General features: G+C 35.9%; 2 protein-coding genes across 6 annotated transcripts in view; both read right to left on the reverse strand.

Annotated features, from left to right (window-relative positions):
• Positions 1 to 6,215, reverse strand: part of arhgap4a (Rho GTPase activating protein 4a) — a 32,558-nt gene extending 26,343 nt beyond the window's left edge. The window contains exons 1-4 of one of the 4 annotated variants that reach the window (XM_049486459.1): positions 5,643 to 6,215; positions 3,149 to 3,254; positions 2,245 to 2,457; positions 788 to 924 (exon numbers count right to left, since the gene is read on the reverse strand). In XM_049486459.1, the coding sequence (XP_049342416.1) occupies positions 788 to 851 (64 nt within the window). In that variant the 5' untranslated portion in view covers positions 852 to 924; positions 2,245 to 2,457; positions 3,149 to 3,254; positions 5,643 to 6,215. Of the gene's footprint in view, positions 1 to 787; positions 925 to 2,244; positions 2,458 to 3,148; positions 3,720 to 5,642 lie in introns of those variants that run through there. The other 3 variants (XM_049486460.1, XM_049486458.1, XM_022677187.2) reach the window with 3 other exon arrangements.
• Positions 6,216 to 9,023: 2,808 nt separating this feature from the next.
• Positions 9,024 to 22,887, reverse strand: casp9 (caspase 9, apoptosis-related cysteine peptidase). Of its 2 annotated transcripts, XM_049486461.1 has the most exons (11): positions 22,817 to 22,887; positions 22,040 to 22,172; positions 20,643 to 20,841; positions 18,660 to 18,752; positions 17,351 to 17,409; positions 17,090 to 17,266; positions 16,846 to 16,935; positions 14,723 to 14,870; positions 12,512 to 12,700; positions 11,436 to 11,545; positions 9,450 to 10,523 (listed from the first exon to the last, which is right to left on the reverse strand). In XM_049486461.1, exons 2-11 carry the CDS (start codon positions 22,169 to 22,171, stop codon positions 10,416 to 10,418), a joined length of 1,305 nt encoding a protein of 434 aa, XP_049342418.1. In that variant the 5' UTR covers position 22,172; positions 22,817 to 22,887; the 3' UTR covers positions 9,450 to 10,415. The 2 variants fall into 2 exon arrangements, with proteins under 2 accessions (XP_049342419.1, XP_049342418.1); XM_049486462.1 differs by lacking the exons at positions 18,660 to 18,752; positions 22,817 to 22,887 and having other exon boundaries at positions 9,024 to 10,523.
• Between the last annotated feature and the right edge of the window lie 612 nt (positions 22,888 to 23,499).

Below are 23,499 nucleotides of genomic sequence, written 5' to 3' on the forward strand. Positions count from 1 at the left end.
GAAAAGGCAGATGCTACTTTCTGCAAAAAGGAATAGTAATATCATGCTTTTTGCGCTTTTTGCAAGTAAAATTAGCAAGATGTTATATTACGTTATTTGCATAACTTGCTATAGCATGCTATTCAAACTGTGTACAAGTTTGATTAGTAATAGGAAGTAATACAGTATACTATTTATATACACTATTTATATACACAAGCTTGTGTGACTTCAAGGAAGGAGGGTGCTGTCTTAATGTGGAGACAAAAAGGACCAATCAGCTTGCTGGTTGTGCAGAGAGAGGAGAACAGAGGTTAGAATGCTGGTGAGGAAGCTGATACGGATACTGATATGGAGATCTGTGCAGGCGCAGTAGCAATAATAAGCTAAAAAGTCACATTTTATGACCATTAATAAATTAAACCCTATAAACTGTTCATGATTCTTTTATTAGATTTTCTAATAGGCATTAATATAGTACATAATAAATATATACACATGTGGAAATGCTCTTACTTTCACAATTAAACAGATCACTGAGTTCTAGTGCTGTTTTTCTACTATTTGATTAATTTCCTAAATATGTGGCATCAAATATAAATATTGGTAGGGGCACCGAGCGCTGCCACTATGATCGGGAGATCGCTGGTTTGAATCCCAGTCATGCAGCTTGCCCTCAGCTGCCGGAGTCATGAGAGAGCACAATTGGCCTTGCTCTTTTCCCTCATCACTCTTAGGGTGATGTGGATCAGCAGAAGGCTGCGTCTGTGAGCTGATGTATCAGAACCAAGTAGCTGCGCTACTCTACCTTTGATCTGTGTGTCGTAGTCTGCAGCTGGGACTCTTCTCAGCTTGACGTTGTAGGACGACATCGTAGCTCCAAACTGATGCAGCTCTGCTTTGGACACAACACCAGGGTCAATGCAGTGGCAGGGCAGGGATTGCCTGTGGAAGTGAAGAAGTGAAGTTAGTGAGAAAAGCATTACTGGTCTGCCGCAAGTAACCACTGTGGTTTGGTAAATCATTAAAATATGCTAATACATAATGGGTGCACACATGGCACTACACTGCAGCCTACAGACTCAGATTTCTGCAAATATTTCTACATAATAATACAGTGGTGTGAAGCTTGCATATGCGGGTACATCTCAAAAAATGACTTTATTTCAGTAATTTAGTTCAAAATGTGAAACTCGTATATTATATAGATGTATTACACACAGAGTGATCTATTTTAAACGTTGATAAAATCAGTGTCTCAGAAAATTAGAATCTTATATAAGACCAATTAGACCAAGTCCTGCTTGAAAATGAAATCTGTATCTCCATAAAAGTTGTCAGCAGAGAAAAGCATGAAGGCTTTAGATTTAATAGAACACAGTGGATCAACACCAGCAGATGATGGACATGTCTCTCCAAACCATCACTGATTGGTGGAAACTTCACACTAGACCTCGAGCAGTTTGGACTGTGTGTCTCTCCACTCTTCCTCCAGACTCAGATCCTTTTGATTTACAAATGAAATGTACAATTTACTGATGATGCTTTTGGTTTAGAGAGACATGTGCATCATCTGCTGGTGTTGATCCACTGTGTTTTATTATCAAGTCTAAAATCTTCAGGCTTCTCTCTGCTGACAACTTTTATGGAGATGCGGATTTCATTTTCCAGCAGAAAATGAAAGGACGCATGAAATCATTTTGGCAAATGAAATGAAATCATCATTTTATTGACCAAGATGCATGAAATCTGTGATTAAAAACCAGGTTTATTCCACTAAATATTGATTTCTGAACTCTTAAAATCTTTTTTTTAAAATCTTATTTAGGCCATTTCTAATTTTCTGCAAATAAATGCTCTAAATGACAATATTTTTATTTGTAGTTTAGGAGAAATGTTGTTTGTAGTTTATCGAATAAAACCACAGTGTTCATTTTACTCAAACATAAACCTCTAAATAGCAAAATCAGAGAAACTGATTCAGAAACTGAAGTGGTCTCTTCATAAAACAGGAAATAAAAAAGGAAATGAGATGCCACCAAAACTTTAAGTATGCCACACTGCACTAGGGCAGAAGGTATGTGTGTAGGTGTGCATTGCATTGTATTGTATTTGCCCTGTTGCATGCATTCGCATTCGCAGTGGCAGTGCAGTGCAGCACCCCCACCATGCCAACCCCTGCGCCCCCCCCCCCCCCCCCCAACCACAACCACACATTTATTTAATCACGCAGGTCAAAGTTAAATAGCAGTAGACTGCACTTACTCTCTGCAGCCTGAGAAAAAGGGAAGAGAGCACGCTTCCTGTGTTAGGAGCTGCAGAGCCTCAGCAAATCATGCCTCAGCTCCCTCACTCTCACCCCTCCTCTCTCTCTCTTCTCCTCTTCTCTTCTCTTCTCTTTTCTGTTCTTCTCTCTCTTTCTCTCTCTCTCTCTCTCTCTTTATATCAGGTGTCAAAGAAGTCACTTCCTCTTTTGGCCTTAAACGAAACAAGCAAACTAGACATCACTGGTGAAATATATATAAATATATATATATGATACAAACTCATTCATAAGGACGTCTCGAATGCATGACTACAGTCAGTGGGCCACACGGGCTACATCTACGGTGTCTATTTCTATGTAAAGGTTCTACGGCTTTTCTACGGCTGCACTATGTGTGTGCAGATCACCATCTTCTGTGGTTTCAGTATGACGTGTCACAATACCCAGTCATTTGGGGGTGGGTACACCACGTTAAAAACCAAAGCAAAAGAAGGTTTTGTGGAAAGACGTTAACAGAAGAACCAACTGGCTTTCGGAAATAGAAATAGAAACAGAAATTCTGAATCTTTAAAATGGCATTAATAAAGGCATTAGTGAAATTAACTAGTTAAATTGTTGTTTTCCCAGACTTGCAAACACAAGCCAAGAATTATTCATTCTAACTGCAACCAGGAAAAGCTTTAAAGTCAATTGTCAAGCTTCTTAAACCAAACTGTAAACAGAATTATACCTCTATATCCAATCCTAGCCACTGAGAAGTGCTGAGAAAAGACTATTTACAGAAAAGCAACAAATCTAATCACTAGAGACCACATACAATACTGTGCTTTTGAAGCATGCCCAGTCACATGGACTGTTTCAGATATTCAGATATTTGTAGTAATGCCGTGACTGCAGACTTACCCAAGACTGATCCTCAAAGACTCTCACATTGGCCTTCAAATCCTTGAAAACAGCAACAGCCAGGCGTTCCTTCTCCTCTCCTCTCGCATTAATGTGTGCTCAAGTCCTAGACCAAACACAGTGATCTACTCTCTCTCTCTCTCTTTCAGACAAACACACACTCACACACTCACACAGCGTCAGATACAGCAAGTGTGTTGCTGTAACAAACACTCACTGACTGAGGGAAGGCAGAACTTCACTTTCTGAGTCGCTCACTCACTCCCTCCCTCCCTCCCTCCCTGCCAGCCCACTCATTCTGACAAACACAGCGTGCACACACACACACACACACACAGCATGCACACACACTCTGAGAATTATGAGCATTCCTTCTGCACAACTACTGATGAACTACTCCACACTCCAAAATAATCACCCAGCCCACCCCTCTTAAAATCAGCCTCTTAAAAGCTGCTTGGCTTCACCTGATGCCATAATGTCATACTTTCAGTCTTAGACACAAAGTAAATGTTTTTTTATAATAAGTTTATCTTTTTCTTAATATTTGAATTATTATTTAATTATTATTACAATTCATTTTATTTAATCTTATGCGTTTATTTATTACTATTTTTTAAATTCCTATATTATTATTCATTTTATCATTTCTTACCATTGTTATCATTTTACTTTACTTTTACTTTTCTATTATCTTTTTATTTATTTTATATTTTAAAAATTCTTCTCTTTTTATGTGACAATTTGTTTTTATGGTCATGAAATGTTGATTTAAAACGAGTATTTATTTTATTTATTATTACTCACTATTTTGTTCCTTATTATTTATTTTCTTAATAAATGTTTTAAAACATTTTTATACTGTAAATGCTCGGCAACATTGTAAATGAGGGTCACCCTCAATGTAAAAACAAACAAACAAAAAAGGTTGATTGATTAATTGATTGATGTATTTTGAGTACTGGTGTCAATCAATAAAAAAAAAATATATATATATATATATATCTGATTAATCACAACAATATTCTGTTAATAACTGCAATTAATCACACTTGTTATAGTGCACATTTAAATGTAAATAAAATAACGAATGTAAGAAATGTAAAATGCAATTATATTTGTATTAGTGATGTGAATTAAAATACTAGTATATATTTGTATGTTTGAGGGGAGAAAAAGCCCTGAGTATAAAAGAGCGTTTTCACACCAGTAGTTGGTTTCTAGGGTCCGGATCAGTTGATTCATTTGTTTATTTATTTGGAGCGTTTCTCCCTCTGTTTGGTTTGGTTTCACACAGGCATAAATCTAAATGCACCTAAATGGCATTATGGTTGGTGCCAATTTGCTCATCTGTTTCAGCATTAAAGGAGCTGAATACATACTTAATTAATTTGGTGGAGTGTCCACAGACATCGTACAGATAGTGTATTGGCAATAATAAACACTGGTTGTGTTTCAGTGTCTCGTACGTCTTACTTGTAGAGTAAAACCTGCACATTTTGCATCGCCCCAAGACCCTAGATCAATCAAAACAAGACTAGGCAAGCCTGACTTAGCAGGGCCACATACGTCTGCATAGTGTTTATAGTGTCATGCAGTTGTCTTTGGCATTTCAACAATGGAAATCCAGGATTCAAAATAAACACCCTTTCTAATTAGAAGTCCCTGCGAAGCTTTGGCACTTTATATCAAGTCTTATTACGTCTTTGTTTATATGTGTTTTTTTTTTTTTATAAAATTTTCTACCAAAATATTAATTATGTGTTGACAATTTAAAACTATTAACTTTTATGTGTTTACTTTAATTATACTTAAAAAGTTGACTTTAGTTAGTTTACTTTAGGTAAAACAACTTTAACAGCTGATGCTTGCAGCAGCAATGAGATTAAATTCTATTAAATTGAATTTAAAGGACCAATAAGGATTATATTTTACTAGTAAATGATAAAACAATCAGGATGTGTCATCTGATATTAGGAAACATGCAAAATTCAAGCACTGCCATCTCTTGGCAGCAGAGCTTCAGACAGTATTTTATTATTAGAACTGTATACAGTACATCACGGAAAACTGTGTGGGTGTGGTTTCTGACTGAGGTTGCCAAGTTTAAAAACGCAACAGTGGTGCTGCTGCAGCCACGGAAGCTAGGAAGCGGACTGGTTTAGCTGAAACCTCAGCTGCTACACATCTTAAAAAACAATTAAAAGTTTCAGGATGTGTTCTTGCACTGCCCTAAAAACTGAGGATGCATCGTTTGGTGACTCTCCAGGGAAAATTAATGTAAACAGCTTGCATTAATTGAGAAATTAACGCAGATATCTTAACTACACTGCTTAGCTTTGGATAATAATGTCTAGATCTTATAGTCTATAATTTAATGCAATAAAAAAGCAAGCACAAGCACACAGCATCTCAATAAGGCAAAGAGTTTCTCCCAATAACAAAAGTTTGTTCTCTGCTTTCTTGGTATTGAGAAATCCCCCTGGAGACTCACCTTCCAGCAGCTCCAACCACTAATCCATCCCACCTACTCCATCTAATTACCGATCAGCTGAACGGGGTGGCCTGTAGGTGAAAACAGCAAATAAATAAGTCTGTTATTGTGGGGAATATAGTAGCAGAATTTAAGGTGGAACTAATGTGATTGTGAGGAATATGTGGTGGCAGCGTTTAAGGTGTAACTAGTGTAACTAGTGGTGATTGTTGGAATATAGCGGCATCGTTTAAGGTGGGACTGGAAATACAGTGGCAGCGTTTAAGGTGTAACTACTGTGATTGTGAGAATAAAGCGGCATCGTTTAAGGTGGAACTAGTGGGATTGTAGGAATATAGCAGCAGCGTTTAAGGTGTAACTTTTGTGATTGTGGGAATAAAGCGGAACTAGTATTGTGAAAAAAATAGCGGCAGCGTTTAAGGTGAAACTACTGTGATTGAAGGAAAATAGTGGCATCGTTTAAAGTGGATCTAGTGTGATTGTGGGGAATTAGCGGCAACATTTAGGTTGGAACTAGTGTAATTGTGGGGAATATAGTAGGAAGATTTAAAGTAGAACTAGTCTGATTGTGGGAAATATAGCGGCATCGTTTAAGGTGGAACTAGTGCAATTGTGGAAATATAGTGGCTGCGTTTAAAGCAGCAACATTTAAAGTGGAACTGATTGTGGCATTATAACAGCAAAATTTAAGGCGGAACTAGTTTATGAAAATATAGCGGCAGGGTTTTTAAGGTGGAACTAGTGCGATTGTGGGGAAATAGCGATAACATTCAGGGGTGCGTTTCCCGTACAACGACGGAGCCTAGCATTGAACTAACGTGGTACGATGCATCGTTAAACTAACTAACATCTGAAGTACGACCGTTTCCCGAAACCATCCTACTTTCTTGGTACCACAGAAGTCTGAACTATGTTGGTTTGAACCACCGTGGTCTTAACTAAGGTGTTTCCAGATGTGTTCGGCCAGACTTTCCCAGCAGAAAACGTGCAAAACTCACAATCTTTAAAATATTATGCCAAAAATATGTTACTAATGTATCATTTAGGCTATTTATATTGTAATTATCACCAGAACATAACGGACAACAATACTATTAATAAAATAACAATGAACTGCAAGTAAAATGTAGACAATAATTGCTATATATTCATTATTATTTGTAACAGACAGTGTTACTTAAAAAAAACATACACATATTTGCTATTGCAATATTTTTTTTAAATAAAATAATCACCATTCTGAAGAAGTCTTATTAAAATGAGACATGAGAAATGTGTTACTCAGTGGTTCAGCAGAGCGCCTACGACGTGCAGCGCGCGGTGTTCTGTCGAATTGTGCAACCCATCGAGATGTGCTTCTCAACACCAGCGCCCATGCGTGGAAACATTTTTTATTTATTTATTGTTTTTTTATGGTAATTCTGTTCTTTTTGGTTGCATTAAAAAACCAGAAACCCCTTGCCATTATTTCTGAGTATTACAAATGCGTAAATGACAGCTGATGATAATGAAAGTAATTATAAGTTAGCAATAATAAAAAAATAAGGTTTATAATCACCCTAATAACCCAAAACTGTCTCCTGATATTTTGATTCAGGCTTTCCAAATATTCTACCGAAAGCATGTTTAAATATGGGGCTTTTTCTAGCAATTTTATATTTAAAAATTAAATATGCACTAGGATAATACGGTTTGACAGGGTAGCAAAACTCGACAGACACCGAATGGACGCCTAGTTCGAATCCCAGTCGTGGTTTTATTCTCTTAATGTTTTTTTTCATAATGGCAATTAATGTTATTATTTTTTACATATATATTAATGTAGCCTACATATTTCTACGTATTTCCTGTAATATATTATTTAACAAATAGTAATTGATAACATTTGTATAGGCCTAGAAACACGTTGTATTGGCTAAATAATAAATTTTCTTTATTCACACTCTGTCTGGCCCTGTTACCTGCAGAGGATAATTAGGTAATTCAAAACACCTGCTTATTGCATATCTTATTCACAGAGTGCATATAGCACAATGGGTTTAAAAAAATAATTATTAACTATTTCATAAATGTTCACAGCACAAGTTATCTTTACTCAAGAGATGCCTGCTTGAATAATTGGCATACATCTTTCCAAGACTGTAAAATACATTTTAGCTAAAGAGCACTTCTCTTTTCACTACACTGAATTCATGTTTGCCAAATAAAGCTAAATGTTAAAGACATACATTAAAAAAAGGACTGAATTGTATTATTTTACCTGGGCACACATTGGTAAAAGTGAAGTGGCTCAATTAATGTAATAAACACAAACATTAAAAAGAAATAGGTACTTTTGATATCTTAAATCCTCGTGCAGCAATATTAATGTGATTTATCAGCTTTCTGAATCCTACCGTCCATCGTCTGCACTAACCACCAGGAACTAAGCTCTTAACGACAGGTCTAGAGCTGTAGTTGGAACGACGCAGCTGAACCACGGTAGTTGCGAACATTCGCTGGAACCACGGTTCTGGGAAACACCTGAGTAGCTTAACTAAGTGCTGCACTATGCAAGTTACTAACGTGGTTACCTCCATAGTTCCAACCACGCTTTTGGGAAACACCTGCGTCGCAGCTGCATCGTCCAGACTAAGTAAGTTGCTAACGTAGTTAGCAACTACGCTTTTGGGAAACGTACCCCAGGTTGGAATGGAACTAGTGTTATTGTGGGGAATATAGTAGCAGGATTTAAGGTGGAACTAGTCTGATTGTGGCAGTATAGCGGTAACATTTACGTTGGAACTAGTGTGATTGTGCGGTTAAGGTGGAATTATTGTGTGTGATCGTGTATTATGTGATTGTGTATTTTTTTCTACATACATTTCTCATTTAAGGTAAGTTAACCTACATTTTTACATTTATTATAAAGATTGTGTGAAAGGCTTTATGTGTTTTGCACTTACAAGGTGGTGAAGTTTTCACTTCTGAGTATTAATGAGCAACTATACTGAACATAAGAGCCACATTGAAAAATCACAAAAAAATAAAATAAACCAAAATTAACCAAAGACAAAATGAGAAAAAAAAAAATTAATTTCGCCACTAGATATTTTATTTTATTAAAAAATAATAATAAAACATATGTCAGTATTTAAGCTCTATAACTGGACTGGCAAAAATATGCCGGAACTGAATCTGTTTTTCTGCACACTGCTGTATTATAGAAAGTGTGAATTTATTAATAGGGTGGTCGGAGACAGCATGCTTGTTTGACTGCTTGGTGTCAAACTGCTATAAGGAGTGTATGAAGAGAACAGGAAATGTCAGGGTAAAAATACGCTGAAGTATTTTCTTGTAGTTACACACCAATAAGATGCAATAAGATACTTCTAACTGAAGCACATAAATATATTATACAGACTTAATAAAAAGTCATTTGAGTTGTATTAGATTTAAAAAATTAAAATAATAAAAAAACAACATTAAGGCCAAAACCTTGCTGTTTGGGCTGACCGTATTAAAACATGTTGTTTACTTACTACATCCTAAAATAACCCTTAACCTGTACAAGTTGTGCAAGCTTTACAAAAAAAAAACAAGAAAAGTCCTGTGAGAGATAAACAGATTAACATAACCAGACACTGTTTATCTCTCTAACCCATCAGTGAAATGCAAGGTTTCTGAGGAAAAAACATAATCGCATTATCATAAAGGACTGAATCAAGCAGAAATGCATCTTGCAACACTGCAGCACAGACATACATTCAGAGTTTTTCCTTGCACTTACACAGTTTGAGCCACGGCATTAGCGCCAAGCATGAATGCCAAGGACTGGCAGCGCCAGCATTGCTTCTAATGAGGAGCTGGTAAGTGTGAAAAATCAGCCACCCCCTCAACACCCAAGAAAAGAGTCTCAAAACACAACACAATTCACACGTTTCTAAACCCACAGTCACAGTTTAATTTGAATTGAAGTACATCATCTTAAATGGCTATCATTTTCTCAAGTTTTCAGTTTTTCTCAAAACTATCAAAAAAAAAATCACTGACACACTGATAATTCATACACACCTTAAAGTCTAGACCAAAGTTTGAACCAAGGTTAATGATTTTGGTACATCGTATACACTTAAGCCCTATCTGGTCGGGATTAGTTTATCAGGGGGACGTCTGTGTAAAATATGTCACACGTCTATTCAGTGATAAAACTCCTGCATCCGGACTGTAACTGAAAAAACAGGAGGATCAGTGAGTTTTTTTTTTTTTTTAGGCTTTTTCGGTCACATGACATTGCAGCGCTCAGTAGCTCCTCCATTTCCACTCGCTGTTGTGTTTTTGACGTAGATCTCCGTGGAAACATGTGCCCAAAGTGTATTACAGTGTGCGGCAGTGGACAAATAGCTGTTTTATTAAACGTGAGGTGACGAAACTCAGATGTGTCCATCCGGACAGAACTAAAATGACCGGAGGACCACGGAGTTCAGCGAAACACAGTAGTAGCAAAACACATACATGGTTGTTCTGGACGGGAATAAAATCACAGAGACTCCCCCGTAAAAGAGAAAATTACCTCAAGACCCCCTGAGAAACTAATCCTGTCCTTTTTTTTGGTCCAAACCACAATGGCAGGTGCCTCTACAGACAGTGATCCTGTCTTTATTGTACATTGATTAGCCACATACTAAAAAGTAACCCACATCCCTGCATGTTGATTCTGCTGTCTTCCAATAATTTTAAAATTCTATCATTGTAAATCAGTGTCTTGTGTTGTCTTGTTTCAACTTCAGCATCTTATGTGGCCGGCGCTTGAAAGTAGAGATGTTTGCGAAGGAAGTTGAAGGACCCAGGCATCTGTTTGTAGAGGCCTTTAGCGGATATCTGAGACACTTCATTGTTCACCTTTAGAGAAAAAGAAAAGAAAAGAAAAAAAAAACTCAAATAAATTAGGATTATTGTGCAAAGTATGGCAATATATCGTATTGTGACATCGAATATAGATATTTTTAGTTAAAAAATAATATTTACAAATTTCCCTCTATTTTTGGGAGGGAGATAAAAATGGAGCCTTTTTTACTTTATATTTTTATTCTAATATCTCAAGGTAGTTCTGATGCTTTTTAAAATTATATATATATTTTAAAATGTGCTGAGCTTTAATATCAAACAGAAGCAGCTGTGTGTGTACGAGAGAGATGGAGAGATAGTGAGAATTTTATTCAGATTTTTATTCCAATTTAAGCATAAATAAATATATATTTTTTAACTTCTAAACTTGACAATAGCGACGGCATTTTTATGTTGCCAAATAAAAGCACTAATACATCACTAGGCTCTGTATAAACATGATTTATCTGTAGAAACTTGAGCCACACAATGAATAATTTGCATAACAAATATGGGTTAATGCTTCCAGATTAATAACTGCACTAACACTAGTACTAGAAATTAAAAATTCGAACGCATTCTAGAAGTTGAACTGAACTACCGTTGTCCACAGAGCTGAGAGCTGAGACATTTTAAAAGAATGTTTCCAAGGAAGACTAATCACTACATTGCAAACTCAATTTTAGGTTTATGGAAACCTGAAATATGATTTTAGGTTTTGCTCTTCCAGACCTCAAGTTCGTTTATGTTAAATCTGCACTAGTGATGAGAGGTTTCCATTAGATCACTTATAAACACATATATATATATCTTTTTATGAAGACATTCTGTTTAAACAGCAACTCCTCCATAAAATATTCAATAAATAGAAAATATTGCCAATAATTTGCTGGTACAGTAACACACACACACACTAATGAGTCATACCATCATTAACATAGTGACGAGGTCATCAGTGGCAGCATTCTCCTCCAGGACGCGATCCAGCGTCTCCACGTACCAAGACCCTGTGAGCGTATCTCTCCATGACACATATCCTGGGAACAGAATTTATTCATTCATTCATTTAGTGCTGCTGGCAAATGCTAACCTGGCTGATGATTCTCCACAAGGAGGTGCTGTTCCCATTGTTAATACTTTACTTCAATGAGTGAAAATCATACTTTTTCAACAATCCAAGTGGTTTACAACCAGCCTGTAAGCTCACTGAGGCTTTTGATATAACTTTAAACTTCTTTCTATGTTTTTTTGTACATTTACTTGTACATTGTAAACATTTTTATAAACTTCACCGTCAAATATGTTGAGTTTTGAATGATTTCTAAAAGTACACCATGCAACCATTCTTACATCTTCCTCTGTATTCTTACAAATACTAAAAAAAAGTCTAAACTTATAAATCCTTCTAAATGAGCATCTGTAATACCTGGATACGTCTGCACGCATGTAAAGCCTAAGAATCCCAAAAGAAATCAGAGTAATTGTATACATGCAGTGAAAAATCTTATTACAAAGCTGAATTCTTTTTTTTTTTTTTTTTATCAGATTTTTGAATCTTGGTCTAATCAAAGCTGTTAACATGAGAACTTGACTAATCAGACACAAAAATCCAATTCTGATTAGATTATTGAGTTAGAAGTTGACAAAAAAAAAACCCCAGAAAGAAATCAGATTAAGTGTATAAATAAAAAAAACAAGTTCATATTCATAAAGTTTTAAGAGTTCAGAAAATAATATTTGGTGGATTAACCCTGGTTTTTAATCACAGTTTTCATGCATTTTAGCACGTTCTCCTCCACCAGTCTTACACACTGCTTTTGGAGAACTTTATGCTGCTTTACTCCTGGTGCAAAAACTCAAGCAGTTCAGCTTGGTTTGGTTTGATGGCTTGTGATCATCCATCTTCCTCTTGATTATATTCCAGAGGTTTTTAATTTGTTAAAATCAAAGAAACTCATTATTTTTAAGTGCTTTCTTATTTTTTTCCAGAGCTGTATACGTACCTGGAAAAGTGGAGTAAGACACTAGAATATCACTGGGCGTGGGTAGAGTGGCCCTGGCATCAATTTCATCAGATAAGCTGAGCGAATCGCTACTGGACGATGTGGGAATGGCGTCTGGCTGGTCATCAATTCCCCCTGCAAGGGGCTGCACCTCATCTGGAGACACTTCAAAACCAATATCCCTCTGATCTGCCACACAAAACATACCACAAGCGGTCTCTCTATACTTCATCTTCAGTGTGCCAAGTCCTGCTGGAAAATGAAATCTGCTGGTGTTGATCCACTGTGTTTTATTATCAAGTCTAAAGTCAGTGCAGTTCTGTTTTCCCGCAAAATCTTACAGCAATTCATGCTTCTTCCCTCTGCTACTGACAACTTTTATGGAGATGCGGATTTCATTTTCCAGCAGGATTTGGCACACCGCCCACACTGCCAAAAGTACCAACTGGTCTTATAATATAATATTCTAATTTTCTGAGAAACCGATTTTTGGGTTTTTATTGGCTGTAAGCCAAAATCATCAGCAATAAAAGAAACAAACGCTTAAAATAGATCACTCTCACTGTAATACATCTGCATAATATATAGAGTTTTTTTATTATTTTTAACTGAATTACTGAAATAAAGTGACTATATATATATAATAATATAATATTCCATTTTTCCAGATGCACTATATATATATAAAACAGATAAAAAACACAAACAAAACAGAGGTGAAAAGTTCCCCCATATCCTTTTTGTGAAAACACGCCCACACTATTCTCTCAATCAGCTCAAAGCACAACCGGGTTTATTTTGATGCACAAACTGTGGTTTAGGCCACAGTATGACTCATCTTGCAGTTGTTCTGCAGAATCCCACTCCCTTTCTCATGCACACACACACACACACACACACACACTTTATACAGATATACTATAAGATATAAATCACAATTTCTGCTGGAAATGTTTAATCCTTACTTTTTTCATCAGAGCAAACACCTTCAGAGCTCCATCTAACAGCGATAGATTATTATCTGTGAACACCTGGGTGGGATGTGGTTTGTGGGGCTTGAGAGAAATGCGTGGGAACTGGGAGTGTACCATACCGTATCCTACACAATATATCGTGATAGAAATATTGTGATTAAAATAATCCATATTGTAATAATTGCAGTATTATGTATTTAAAACATTCCATGTTTTATTTGGTTTGCTCTTATAAAGTTTTAAGAGTTCAGAAATCAAGTTCATAACATGTTCTCCTCCACCAGTCTTACACACTGCTTTTGGATAACTTCATGCTGCTTTACTCCTGGTGCAAAAATTCAAGCAGTTCAGTTTGGTGGTTTGATGGTTTGTGATCATCCATCTTCCTCTTGATTATATTCCAGAGGTTTTCAATTTGGTCAAATCAAAGAAACTCATCATTTTTAAGTGGTTTCTTTTGCTGTACAATGCAACTGATTTGCTATTAACTGACTGTTTTAAATCTACTGTTATTGTATATTGTTATTATTAATATACTTATAAATTTAAAATACTAGAAACTGTTACACTTACATTAATAAAACTTTAGAATCTATTTTGTTGCAGTAATATATTCATAAAAAATAATTAAATAGCTTTTAGTTTTTTTTTCATATAGGCAAAAATATTGTTTTTGCACAAATTCGCTGAAATATCGGGTTATTATTTTAAGGCCACATCACTAATTAGAACAACGGAATAGTTGTATTTTGTTAGCAACATCAACCTTGAAATTCTAGCCTAAATAATCACAAACAAAAATTGTCTTCAGTTATCTTCACTAAAAACAACTGCTGATGTTTTTATGCAGTAACTATATGACCTCAAATCAATTGATTTGAATCAATTGAACATTATGAGCCCTATTTTAGCAATCTATACTGTGCATACTGTGCAGCTTGATTTGATTTGAGGGCGTGTCAGTGTGTCTTTGCTATCGTAACGACGGGAAAAGTACACCTTCTAATTCTCTTAATTAATTACTTAGTGTTTTGGGTGTAATGAGCAATAAACCAATCAGTGTGTCACATGCCATTCCCTTTAGGAGCCAGATGCACTCTGACTTTGCTGGATTGCTATTTTAACAGTGCAGCTACGCTTCTCAGCAGAGAATGCTTGTTTATTCTGCTGCCAACAGGCACGTGCTATGGGTTTGTGCACTGCTGTATGACCATGCGCAGAAGAATCAAGTACTCACCTCCTCCACATGCTTGTATGAAGAAGACCTTGGGCTTGCCCTGCAGAGAGGAACAGTTCTGGCCATTGAGGTAGTTTGTGATTATCTGAACAGGAACAGATGGACCATCCACACCATGCACTGCTCCAGGGAATCGATTGTGACTCGCCTGAACATCAGAGATTATTCAAAATAATGCAATGTTACATAAAAAAATACAGGTTTCCTAAAAACACTATGTTGCAGTGTTTATGTATGTGGCTTACAGAGATTATGAACCCAAGATAGTTCATGTTCTATCTGTTCAACTTAAATTAGTTTATTATTTTATTTTATTATTAATTAATGTAATTCCTTCATTTCAGCCCTGCAACACCTTCCAAAAAATGAACAAGAACAATTTAAAACTTGTACTGGTTTCAAAAAGGTGATTTTAACAGGTGATTATAATCCAGATTTGAAATCTCTGTAGAGTAAAGATAGGTAAAGATGATCTTTTGGAAATAGAAAATGCTGCATCAGAAAAGCATACTGACACATGCCAATACCATTACCAACCCTGGCTTTTTGAACCTAAACTGATAACAGTCTGGATGGTCATTTTCGGCTTTGCTCCAGAGTGTGATGGTTAATCCCAAATTCCTTCAAGCCCAGTAGAGAAGTGGGAATGGTGAACATAAGGCTTGTGTAGTGTACAGTAGTAAAGTTGTAAGTGGTATTAGTGAATATAGTAACTCTGTATTGTAGTAGAGAAGTGGGCGGAGCTTCTTCTGGTCATGGTGAACATAAGGCTTGTGTTGTGTACAGTAGTAAAGTTGTAGTAAAGTGGTATTAGTGAATATAGTAACTCTGTATTGTAGTAGAGAAGTGGGCGGAGCTTCTTCTGGTCATGGTGAACATAAGGCGTGTGTTGTGTACAGTAGTAAAGTTGTAGTAAAGTGGTATTAGTGAATATAGTAACTCTGTATTGTAGTAGAGAAGTGGGCGGAGCTTCTTCTGGTCATGGTGAACATAAGGCTTGTGTTGTGTACAGTAGTAAAGTTGTAGTAAAGTGGTATTAGTGAATATAGTAACTCTGTATTGTAGTAAAGAAGTGGGCGGAGCTTCTTCTGGTCATGGTGAACATAAGGCTTGTGTTGTGTACAGTAGTAAAGTTGTAGTAAAGTGGTATGAGTGAATATAGTAACTCTGTATTGTAGTAGAGAAGTGGGCGGAGCTTCTTCTGGTCATGGTGAACATAAGGCTTGTGTTGTGTGCAGTAGTAAAGTTGTAGTAAAGTGGTATTAGTGAATATAGTAACTCTGTATTGTAGTAGAGAAGTGGGCAGAGCTTCTTCTGGTCATGGTGAACATAAGGCTTGTGTAGTGTACAGTAGTAAAGTTGTAGTAAAGTGGTATTAGTGAATATAGTAACTCTGTATTGTAAGTAGAGAAGTGGGCGGAGCTTCTTCTGGTCATGGTGAACATAAGGCTTGTGTAGTGTACAGTAGTAAAGTTGTAGTAAAGTGGTATTAGTGAATATAGTAACTCTGTATTGTAAGTAGAGAAGTGGGCGGAGCTTCTTCTGGTCATGGTGAACATAAGGCTTGTGTTGTGTACAGTAGTAAAGTTGTAGTAAAGTGGTATTAGTGAATATAGTAACTCTGTATTGTAGTAGAGAAGTGGGTGGAGCTTCTTCTGGTCATGGTGAACATAAGGCTTGTGTTGTGTACAGTAGTAAAGTTGTAGTAAAGTGGTATGAGTGAATATAGTAACTCTGTATTGTAGTAGAGAAGTGGGCGGAGCTTCTTCTGGTCATGGTGAACATAAGGCTTGTGTTGTGTACAGTAGTAGTAAAGTTGTAGTAAAGTGGTATAAGTGAATATAGTAACTGTATTGTAGTAGAGAAGTGGGCGGAGCTTCTTCTGGTCATGGTGAATATAAGGCTTGTGTTGTGTACAGTAGTAAAGTCGTATATGGTATAAGTGAATGAAAATTTGTTCCTCGCCTGAGAAGGTGATGATGTCATTAAGTCTGCCGCTGTTTCAATTACAGAATAAAAGTCCCGCGTCCTCCCATCCTCGGGAGTACAGGAGTCCAAACTTGTGTACACCATATTGATAAACAGCCTATATAAGTGTACCTTTATTATTTTACTATCATTACCTCAGTTCCATGTGACAGGATGATCACCACACAGCAGTCGTACTTGGAATGATCCATCTTAGCCAGAGAAGACAACTCTTGTCTTATGTGCTGTCAGGGAGAAAAAAACGGTAGTTTACAATTATAATTAATATATTATAACATTTTTATATTATTGCAGTTCTTATCTACTATTCATTAATAATGCATTAAGACACTAAGTATTGAAAATTAATGTATCCTAAGACGTTATTGAAATACTTACTTTACATTTCAAGTTCTTCTTGACAATAACATCAAAATTGAGAGATCGGAATCTTCTCTCCAACTTGTCGCAGTCGATATCAGACCCCTTACGCTCCTTCAGGTTTGAGGCAGGGTCAAATTTTACATTGTTGATGATCAGACACATTCCACACGGACTGGCATCCATCTTATAGCTCTGTAGGCAGAAAAAAATCGCTTTAGAAACTTTTAAACATTAGACACATTCAAATCAGGATTAAGCATAGATGTGTGTCTTTACCTGGATGCTATCACGCCTCTGCCTGGGTGGTCTGGGTCTTGCAACATCTTTGTCAGGAGCTGTAAAGTGAACACATATTCCGCTAGAACCTAATAATAATCACTAAAAGTGCATAGTAGGGTTATGGCAATATGACAGAAACATTTTTTCTTTGCAATTGATTTTGTTCATTACTATTTCTATAAAATCAAATCACAAAAGAAGTTTTGTGCACACATTAATCTAATGGAGATCGCCCTTTTATATTCTTCCAAAAATACAAAATATAAAAAAGTTATACTCTTTTGTAGCGCTGCAACTAATGATTATTTTAGTAGTCGACTAATCTGATGATTATTTTTTCGATTAGTCGATTAGTCAACGATTATTTCTGCCATGGGAGATTTAAAAGGCATTTAAATGTCTAGATGTTGTTTAAACGTAGAAAGTACTGATATTTATTTGGTAAATATATATTCTGTTGGGTGTAAACTGTGTGAGTGAACCAATTACCCATCTCCCATTGTGCTTCTGTCCCCAGCACTTTGTGTAATGCAGTACTGTTACAAATAAATGATTAATCGACAATGCAATTTGTAGTCAACAATTTTAAATGTTCAACATTGTCGATTATATCGACTAATTGTTGCAGCCCTGCTCTTTTGTACTTATGAATATTATAAAACATACTTATTAGGGTACACCAAATACATAGTGTGTATGTGTGTGTGTGTATTTGTTCTATACGCTGCTGTATACAAGACACGGACTGAAAGAGGGAGCCAGCAGGGAGCTGATAACAAAACAGCAGCTTTAAGTTCATTTTTATGCTCTAATGCCACAAATTTAATGAAATAAGTGATTAATGATGCTGAATTCTTTATCACACTCATCGTCAGTTTACTACCCTTCCAAAAATGGGCTTTTTTGCACCTAAAGCTGTTTACACTTTTGCCAGAGGAAATTATTCTACGCGAAAGTAAAACCATTAATGCACATGCAAAAATAATGCACAAGTCACTACCCACGTGCAAAACGAAAAATTGTGAGTACTACAAAATACTTACCTACATATGATTGGCTAATGTGGTTTTGAGATAAACCCCCTATCACAGTATCACACGCCTTATTACTGAAATATCTGCCCTTATGGACCCAATTTTACCTTTGTGAATGTTTCATCAAGATTAATCTGCTAATATCTGTTATATACTGAACCAAAACGCTAAACGCTAACGGATTTAAAATAGCTTTTTCTTATATATATAAAAAAAATCTTTTGTTATTAAAAAATCGATGACAGTAAGCCTTCTCTGTTTTTTATACTTACATGGGCTGGGAAGTAAATCCACAGACAGGCTGGGTGGTTTTAGTGGCACCAGCTTGTGAGGAGCATCAGCTCGATCGGGGTTTTCAGGATTGGCTGTGGAATCATGGGACAGTGATGAAGAGGCACAGTGGATTAAAACAGGTTACATATTTGACATTTGCTGCAATATTTAAAAATTTATATATTTCCCCAGCATGCTTAAGAATAAATTGATGGTCACTGACCATCCGTAAATTTTGCATTTTATTTGGAAATCGAGGAACCAGTGTGAAGTTTCCAAGATCAGTGTTGGTTTGGTTTGAGAGACATGTGCAACATCTGCTGGTGTTGATCCACTGTGTTTTATTATCAAGTCTAAAGTCAGTGCAGTGTTTTGTTTTCCCACAAAATCTCACAGCACTTCATATCTTACAGCTTCCCTCTGCTGATGACAACTTTTATAGAGATGCGCATTTCATTTTCCAGCAGGACTTACTGCTGGCACACTGCCCACAGTACTGCCAAAAATACCAATTGGTCTTTTATAATATTCTAATTTTCGGAGAAACTGTGTTTAATTTAACTGTGTCTGATTCTGTGTAGTTATTCTCAGATTAGCTCCGACCCTAAAGCAGAGACAGGAAGAGCACAGACTTTATATTTATCAGCATAATTAATTATACTGTGGCTCATATATAGTTTGTGATAATATTTGCACTGTCGAGCCTGTGGTGATGACTACTGAACATACAGGAGATCAGGAAAATCTCTCGCTATCTTCAAGAAACTCCTGAAGACAGAGCTCTTCAAAGAGCACTTACTCTCCTAACACCTCTAACTAACTACCTTCTACTACCAGATCAGGAGAATCTCTCACTATCTTTAATAAACTCCTGAAGACAGAGCTCTTCAAAGAGCACTTACTCTCCTAACACCTCTAACTAACTACCTTCTACTACCAGATCAGGAGAATCTCTCACTATCTTTAATAAACTCCTGAAGACTGAGCTCTTCAAAGAGCTCTTACTCTCCTAACGCCTCTAACTAACTACCTTCTACTACCAGATCAGGAGAATCTCTCACTATATTTAATAATAAACTCCTGAAGACAGAGCTCTTCAAAGAGCACTTACTCTCCTAACACCTCTAACTAACTACCTTCTACTACCAGATCAGGAAAATCTCTCGCTATCTTCAAGAAACTCCTGAAGACTGAGCTCTTCAAAGAGCACTTACTCTCCTAACACCTCTAACTAACTACCTTCTACTACCAGATCAGGAGAATCTCTCACTATCTTTAATAAACTCCTGAAGACTGAGCTCTTCAAAGAGCACTTACTCTCCTAACACCTCTAACTAACTACCTTCTACTACCAGATCAGGAGAATCTCTCACTATCTTTAATAAACTCCTGAAGACAGAGCTCTTCAAAGAGCACTTACTCTCCTAACACCTCTAACTAACTACCTTCTACTACCAGATCAGGAGAATCTCTCACTATCTTTAATAAACTCCTGAAGACTGAGCTCTTCAAAGAGCACTTACTCTCCTAACACCTCTAACTAACTACCTTCTACTACCAGATCAGGAGAATCTCTCACTATATTTAATAATAAACTGCTGAAGACAGAGCTCTTCAAAGAGCACTTACTCTCCTAACACCTCTAACTAACTACCTTCTACTACCAGATCAGGAGAATCTCTCACTATATTTAATAATAAACTGCTGAAGACAGAGCTCTTCAAAGAGCACTTACTCTCCTAACACCTACTCCTAACACTAACTACTTCTAACCTCATTTCCTTCTTCCCCTCCTTCACTCCTCTACCCCATTATTTCCCTTCAACCTCCTTTAAGCCCTATCTAAAAATGTTTTACCTTTAATTTTTATTACTTTTGTACTTCACTATTGTAAGTCGCTTTGGACAAAAGCGCCTGCCAAATGTAATGTAATGTAATGTAATGTAATGTAAAGTAAAAACATACAGAAGAATCGCACTCACTGACAGGGAGAGGGATTACAGTGGGCTGCACAGGGAGGGGAGCAGGTACAGGTAGAGGATTTCCACTCTCCAGGTGCTCCGCCAGGCTGGATTGGCCGGTTTCATGAAGACACTCCAGAAAAGCTGGGAAAGCTTGACGGCCTCTCGTCTCCAGGTCCTTCACCAGCTGCCTGGCCTGAGTACGTCTGGCCCCAGAGCTCTGCGAAACAGTTATAGAACAGTTTTTACAAAGCACTCTTTGGACTCTATCTTACACCGTGCACAAGATGAGTCACAATTCTCATTGCTATCTTACACCCCACCAACAGCCTTAATTTTTCGTTTTAAATAGCAACAGTGCGTGTGAGTACTTCTCTGGAAGTAATGTGTTGCTATTTTGTATGTAGGACCAAAACTGCCAAAATGTAAAATAAGTAAATAAGTAAATAAAAACGTAAGTAAATCACTCAGTAAAAGTAATATGGTGATTAAAACGGTACAGAATAATTATAATTAATATAAAAATAAATACATATCTATAAAAAATAAATATCCTAATTATTTGTTATTTATAGGTTTCATTATTAACATTGTTTAATTTTTAATTAATTTTATTTATTTATGCATTAATTTTTTTTCTGCATTCATTTATTTGTTATTCACTGATTTATTTATTTATTATTATTTCCTTGTCCTTATATGATAATGAAGGGACGTGTTTTATAATAATCTTCTACGTTGCCAAGAGCAAGACATGTACAATCAATCTAGGGTATCTGACATCGATCAACCAATAGGATCGCTCTAAGACACCATGACATCATTGCTGGACATCCCCTTCATTATCATAAAAGGAAAAGAAAAAACAGAAATCAATAAAATGGGAAATAAATAAATCGGGAAATAAATAAATCGGGAAATAAATAAATTAAAGCAGAAATAAATAGTTATGTAAATAAACAAACAAACAAATAAAAAGAAAAAAATAAACCCATACATAACAATGTAAGATATTTATTTTTATATTAATTATAATTATTGTTTACTGTTTTAATCACCATATTACTTTTATCGAGTGATTTACTTACGTTTTTATTCATTTATTTATTTTTATTCATTATTTTATTCATTATTTATCCTCCATAATCTTGGCAGCAGAAAACTGATTTTAAATCATGACCTTAATTCAGTGTTTTGTCATAAATCGCCAAAAAAATTGTGATATTATATTGGCCACCCCTAGTTGAAATTTAATTACAGTTTTTAACCTTAAAAAGATATAATTTAAATGTACAAAATGCAGATTCAGATTTAAGTCAGCTTTAAAGCTCCATATTAGCTCTCTTTTTGTATCTTGAACCTGTTTAGCACTACACAGACCTCTTTATCTTGTCTTAGAACGCTCTTCCTCATCTCACCTTTATCTCATCTATCATGTCCTGACTGAAGATGCCTCTTGACAAGAGTCCATCGAGGACACCTGAAGGATCTAGGGTCTTCACCAGGTGAGCTCTGTTCTGCTGGAGGATCTTCCTGTGTCTGGGCTCCATGCTGTTAACAGAGTCCATAAAACATTAGTTAGATACCAGTCAAAACACCTCTTCTCATTCAATTAGTGTTTATTATTATTATTATCATTATTATTACTTTATTTTTTATTTTATTTTTTATATTGTAAATTTAATTTTGGAGACTATATTAAAGCTTTACGGGAACATGTGGAATTATTCTGTAAATAAAAAGTGTTAAACAAACCATAATATGTTTTATATTTTAGATTTTTATAAATAAGCATCACATTTATTTAGGTATTTTAATCTCAGTGTCTTCACGAGGGAATATGTTTCTCAGGGGAGTTTTGTGTAGGACAAACAGTTTTCCATATGTGTCCCTTAATCGTTTTCATTACAATTAGTCTTTAATATTAATCTACAATGTAGAAAGTAAATTAAATCAGGAAATAAAGCATAAAAACACTGAATGAAAAGGTGTATCCATATTTTGACTGGTATGTTTCTGTATATTTAACGCAGCTAAACGCCAGCGTAATAGAGTTGAGTCTAACAGACACAAAATATAAAATAAATATTTAATTGATTAAATTCTAAATTATATTTCACTTGAAAAATCGATTTTAAAACGGTAAAATACAAAAAAATACAGCTTTAAATACACAGAGCTGAGGAAATACTCACCTTCCTTGTTTATGTCACGCCTAACAACACCACAGAGTCTGTACAGGCGAGAATACCCACTTAAAAATCTGTTCTGGGGGTGTCTGACCACCAGAGGGCGCTGCAGAGTAAGTCTAAAATGAATGGGTTCATATGGAGTAACTGAGTTGATTGGATGGATGGATGGTTGTATGAATGGATGGTTGGATGGATGGTTGTATGGATGGATGAATGAATGGATGGATGGATGGATGGATGGATGAATGGGTGGTTGGATGGATAGATGGATGGATGGATGGTTGGATGGACGGATGGATGGATAGATAGATGGATGGTTGTATGGATGGCTGAATGGACGAATGGATGGTTTTAGACTACTACATAATTTGAACACACAAACTGTCTCTTACTTTTTAACAAAATTTTGCACCAGTACAAATGAGGGCAATGATATATATAAATTAATACATGTTTACTAATTTTTATACTGAAAAAAACTAAATCAGCATCAGCTCTCCAGCCAGTGTTAGGCTAACCAGTCTTTAATGCAAAAAAAAACCGTTTGCTGTAATTTAATGGAAACATACAGGTCATTTTTCTTTATATTTTTAGTAAAGTACTTTATAATAATTTCTAAAGATAAAGTAATATTCTGGCTAAGTAGTTAGCTAGTGTTTTTAATTTGAGATTTTAGCCGTTTAGCT

Source organism: Astyanax mexicanus, chromosome 13 (genome assembly GCF_023375975.1).
Source record: "Astyanax mexicanus isolate ESR-SI-001 chromosome 13, AstMex3_surface, whole genome shotgun sequence".
Taxonomy (NCBI): Eukaryota; Metazoa; Chordata; class Actinopteri; order Characiformes; family Acestrorhamphidae; genus Astyanax; species Astyanax mexicanus.

Excerpts from the sequence above, each read along its gene's own strand:
- casp9 (XM_049486461.1), bottom strand. The coding sequence starts at position 22,171 with ATGGAGCCCAGACACAGGAAGATCCTCCAGCAGAACAGAGCTCACCTG. Across the intron at positions 17,410-18,659 it reads GGATTTACTTCCCAGCCCAT|CTCCTGACAAAGATGTTGCA; the intron begins GTAAGTATAAAA and ends TTCACTTTACAG. Across the intron at positions 10,524-11,435 it reads TCGTCACTATGTTAATGATG|GTGAACAATGAAGTGTCTCA; the intron begins GTATGACTCATT and ends TTTTCTCTAAAG.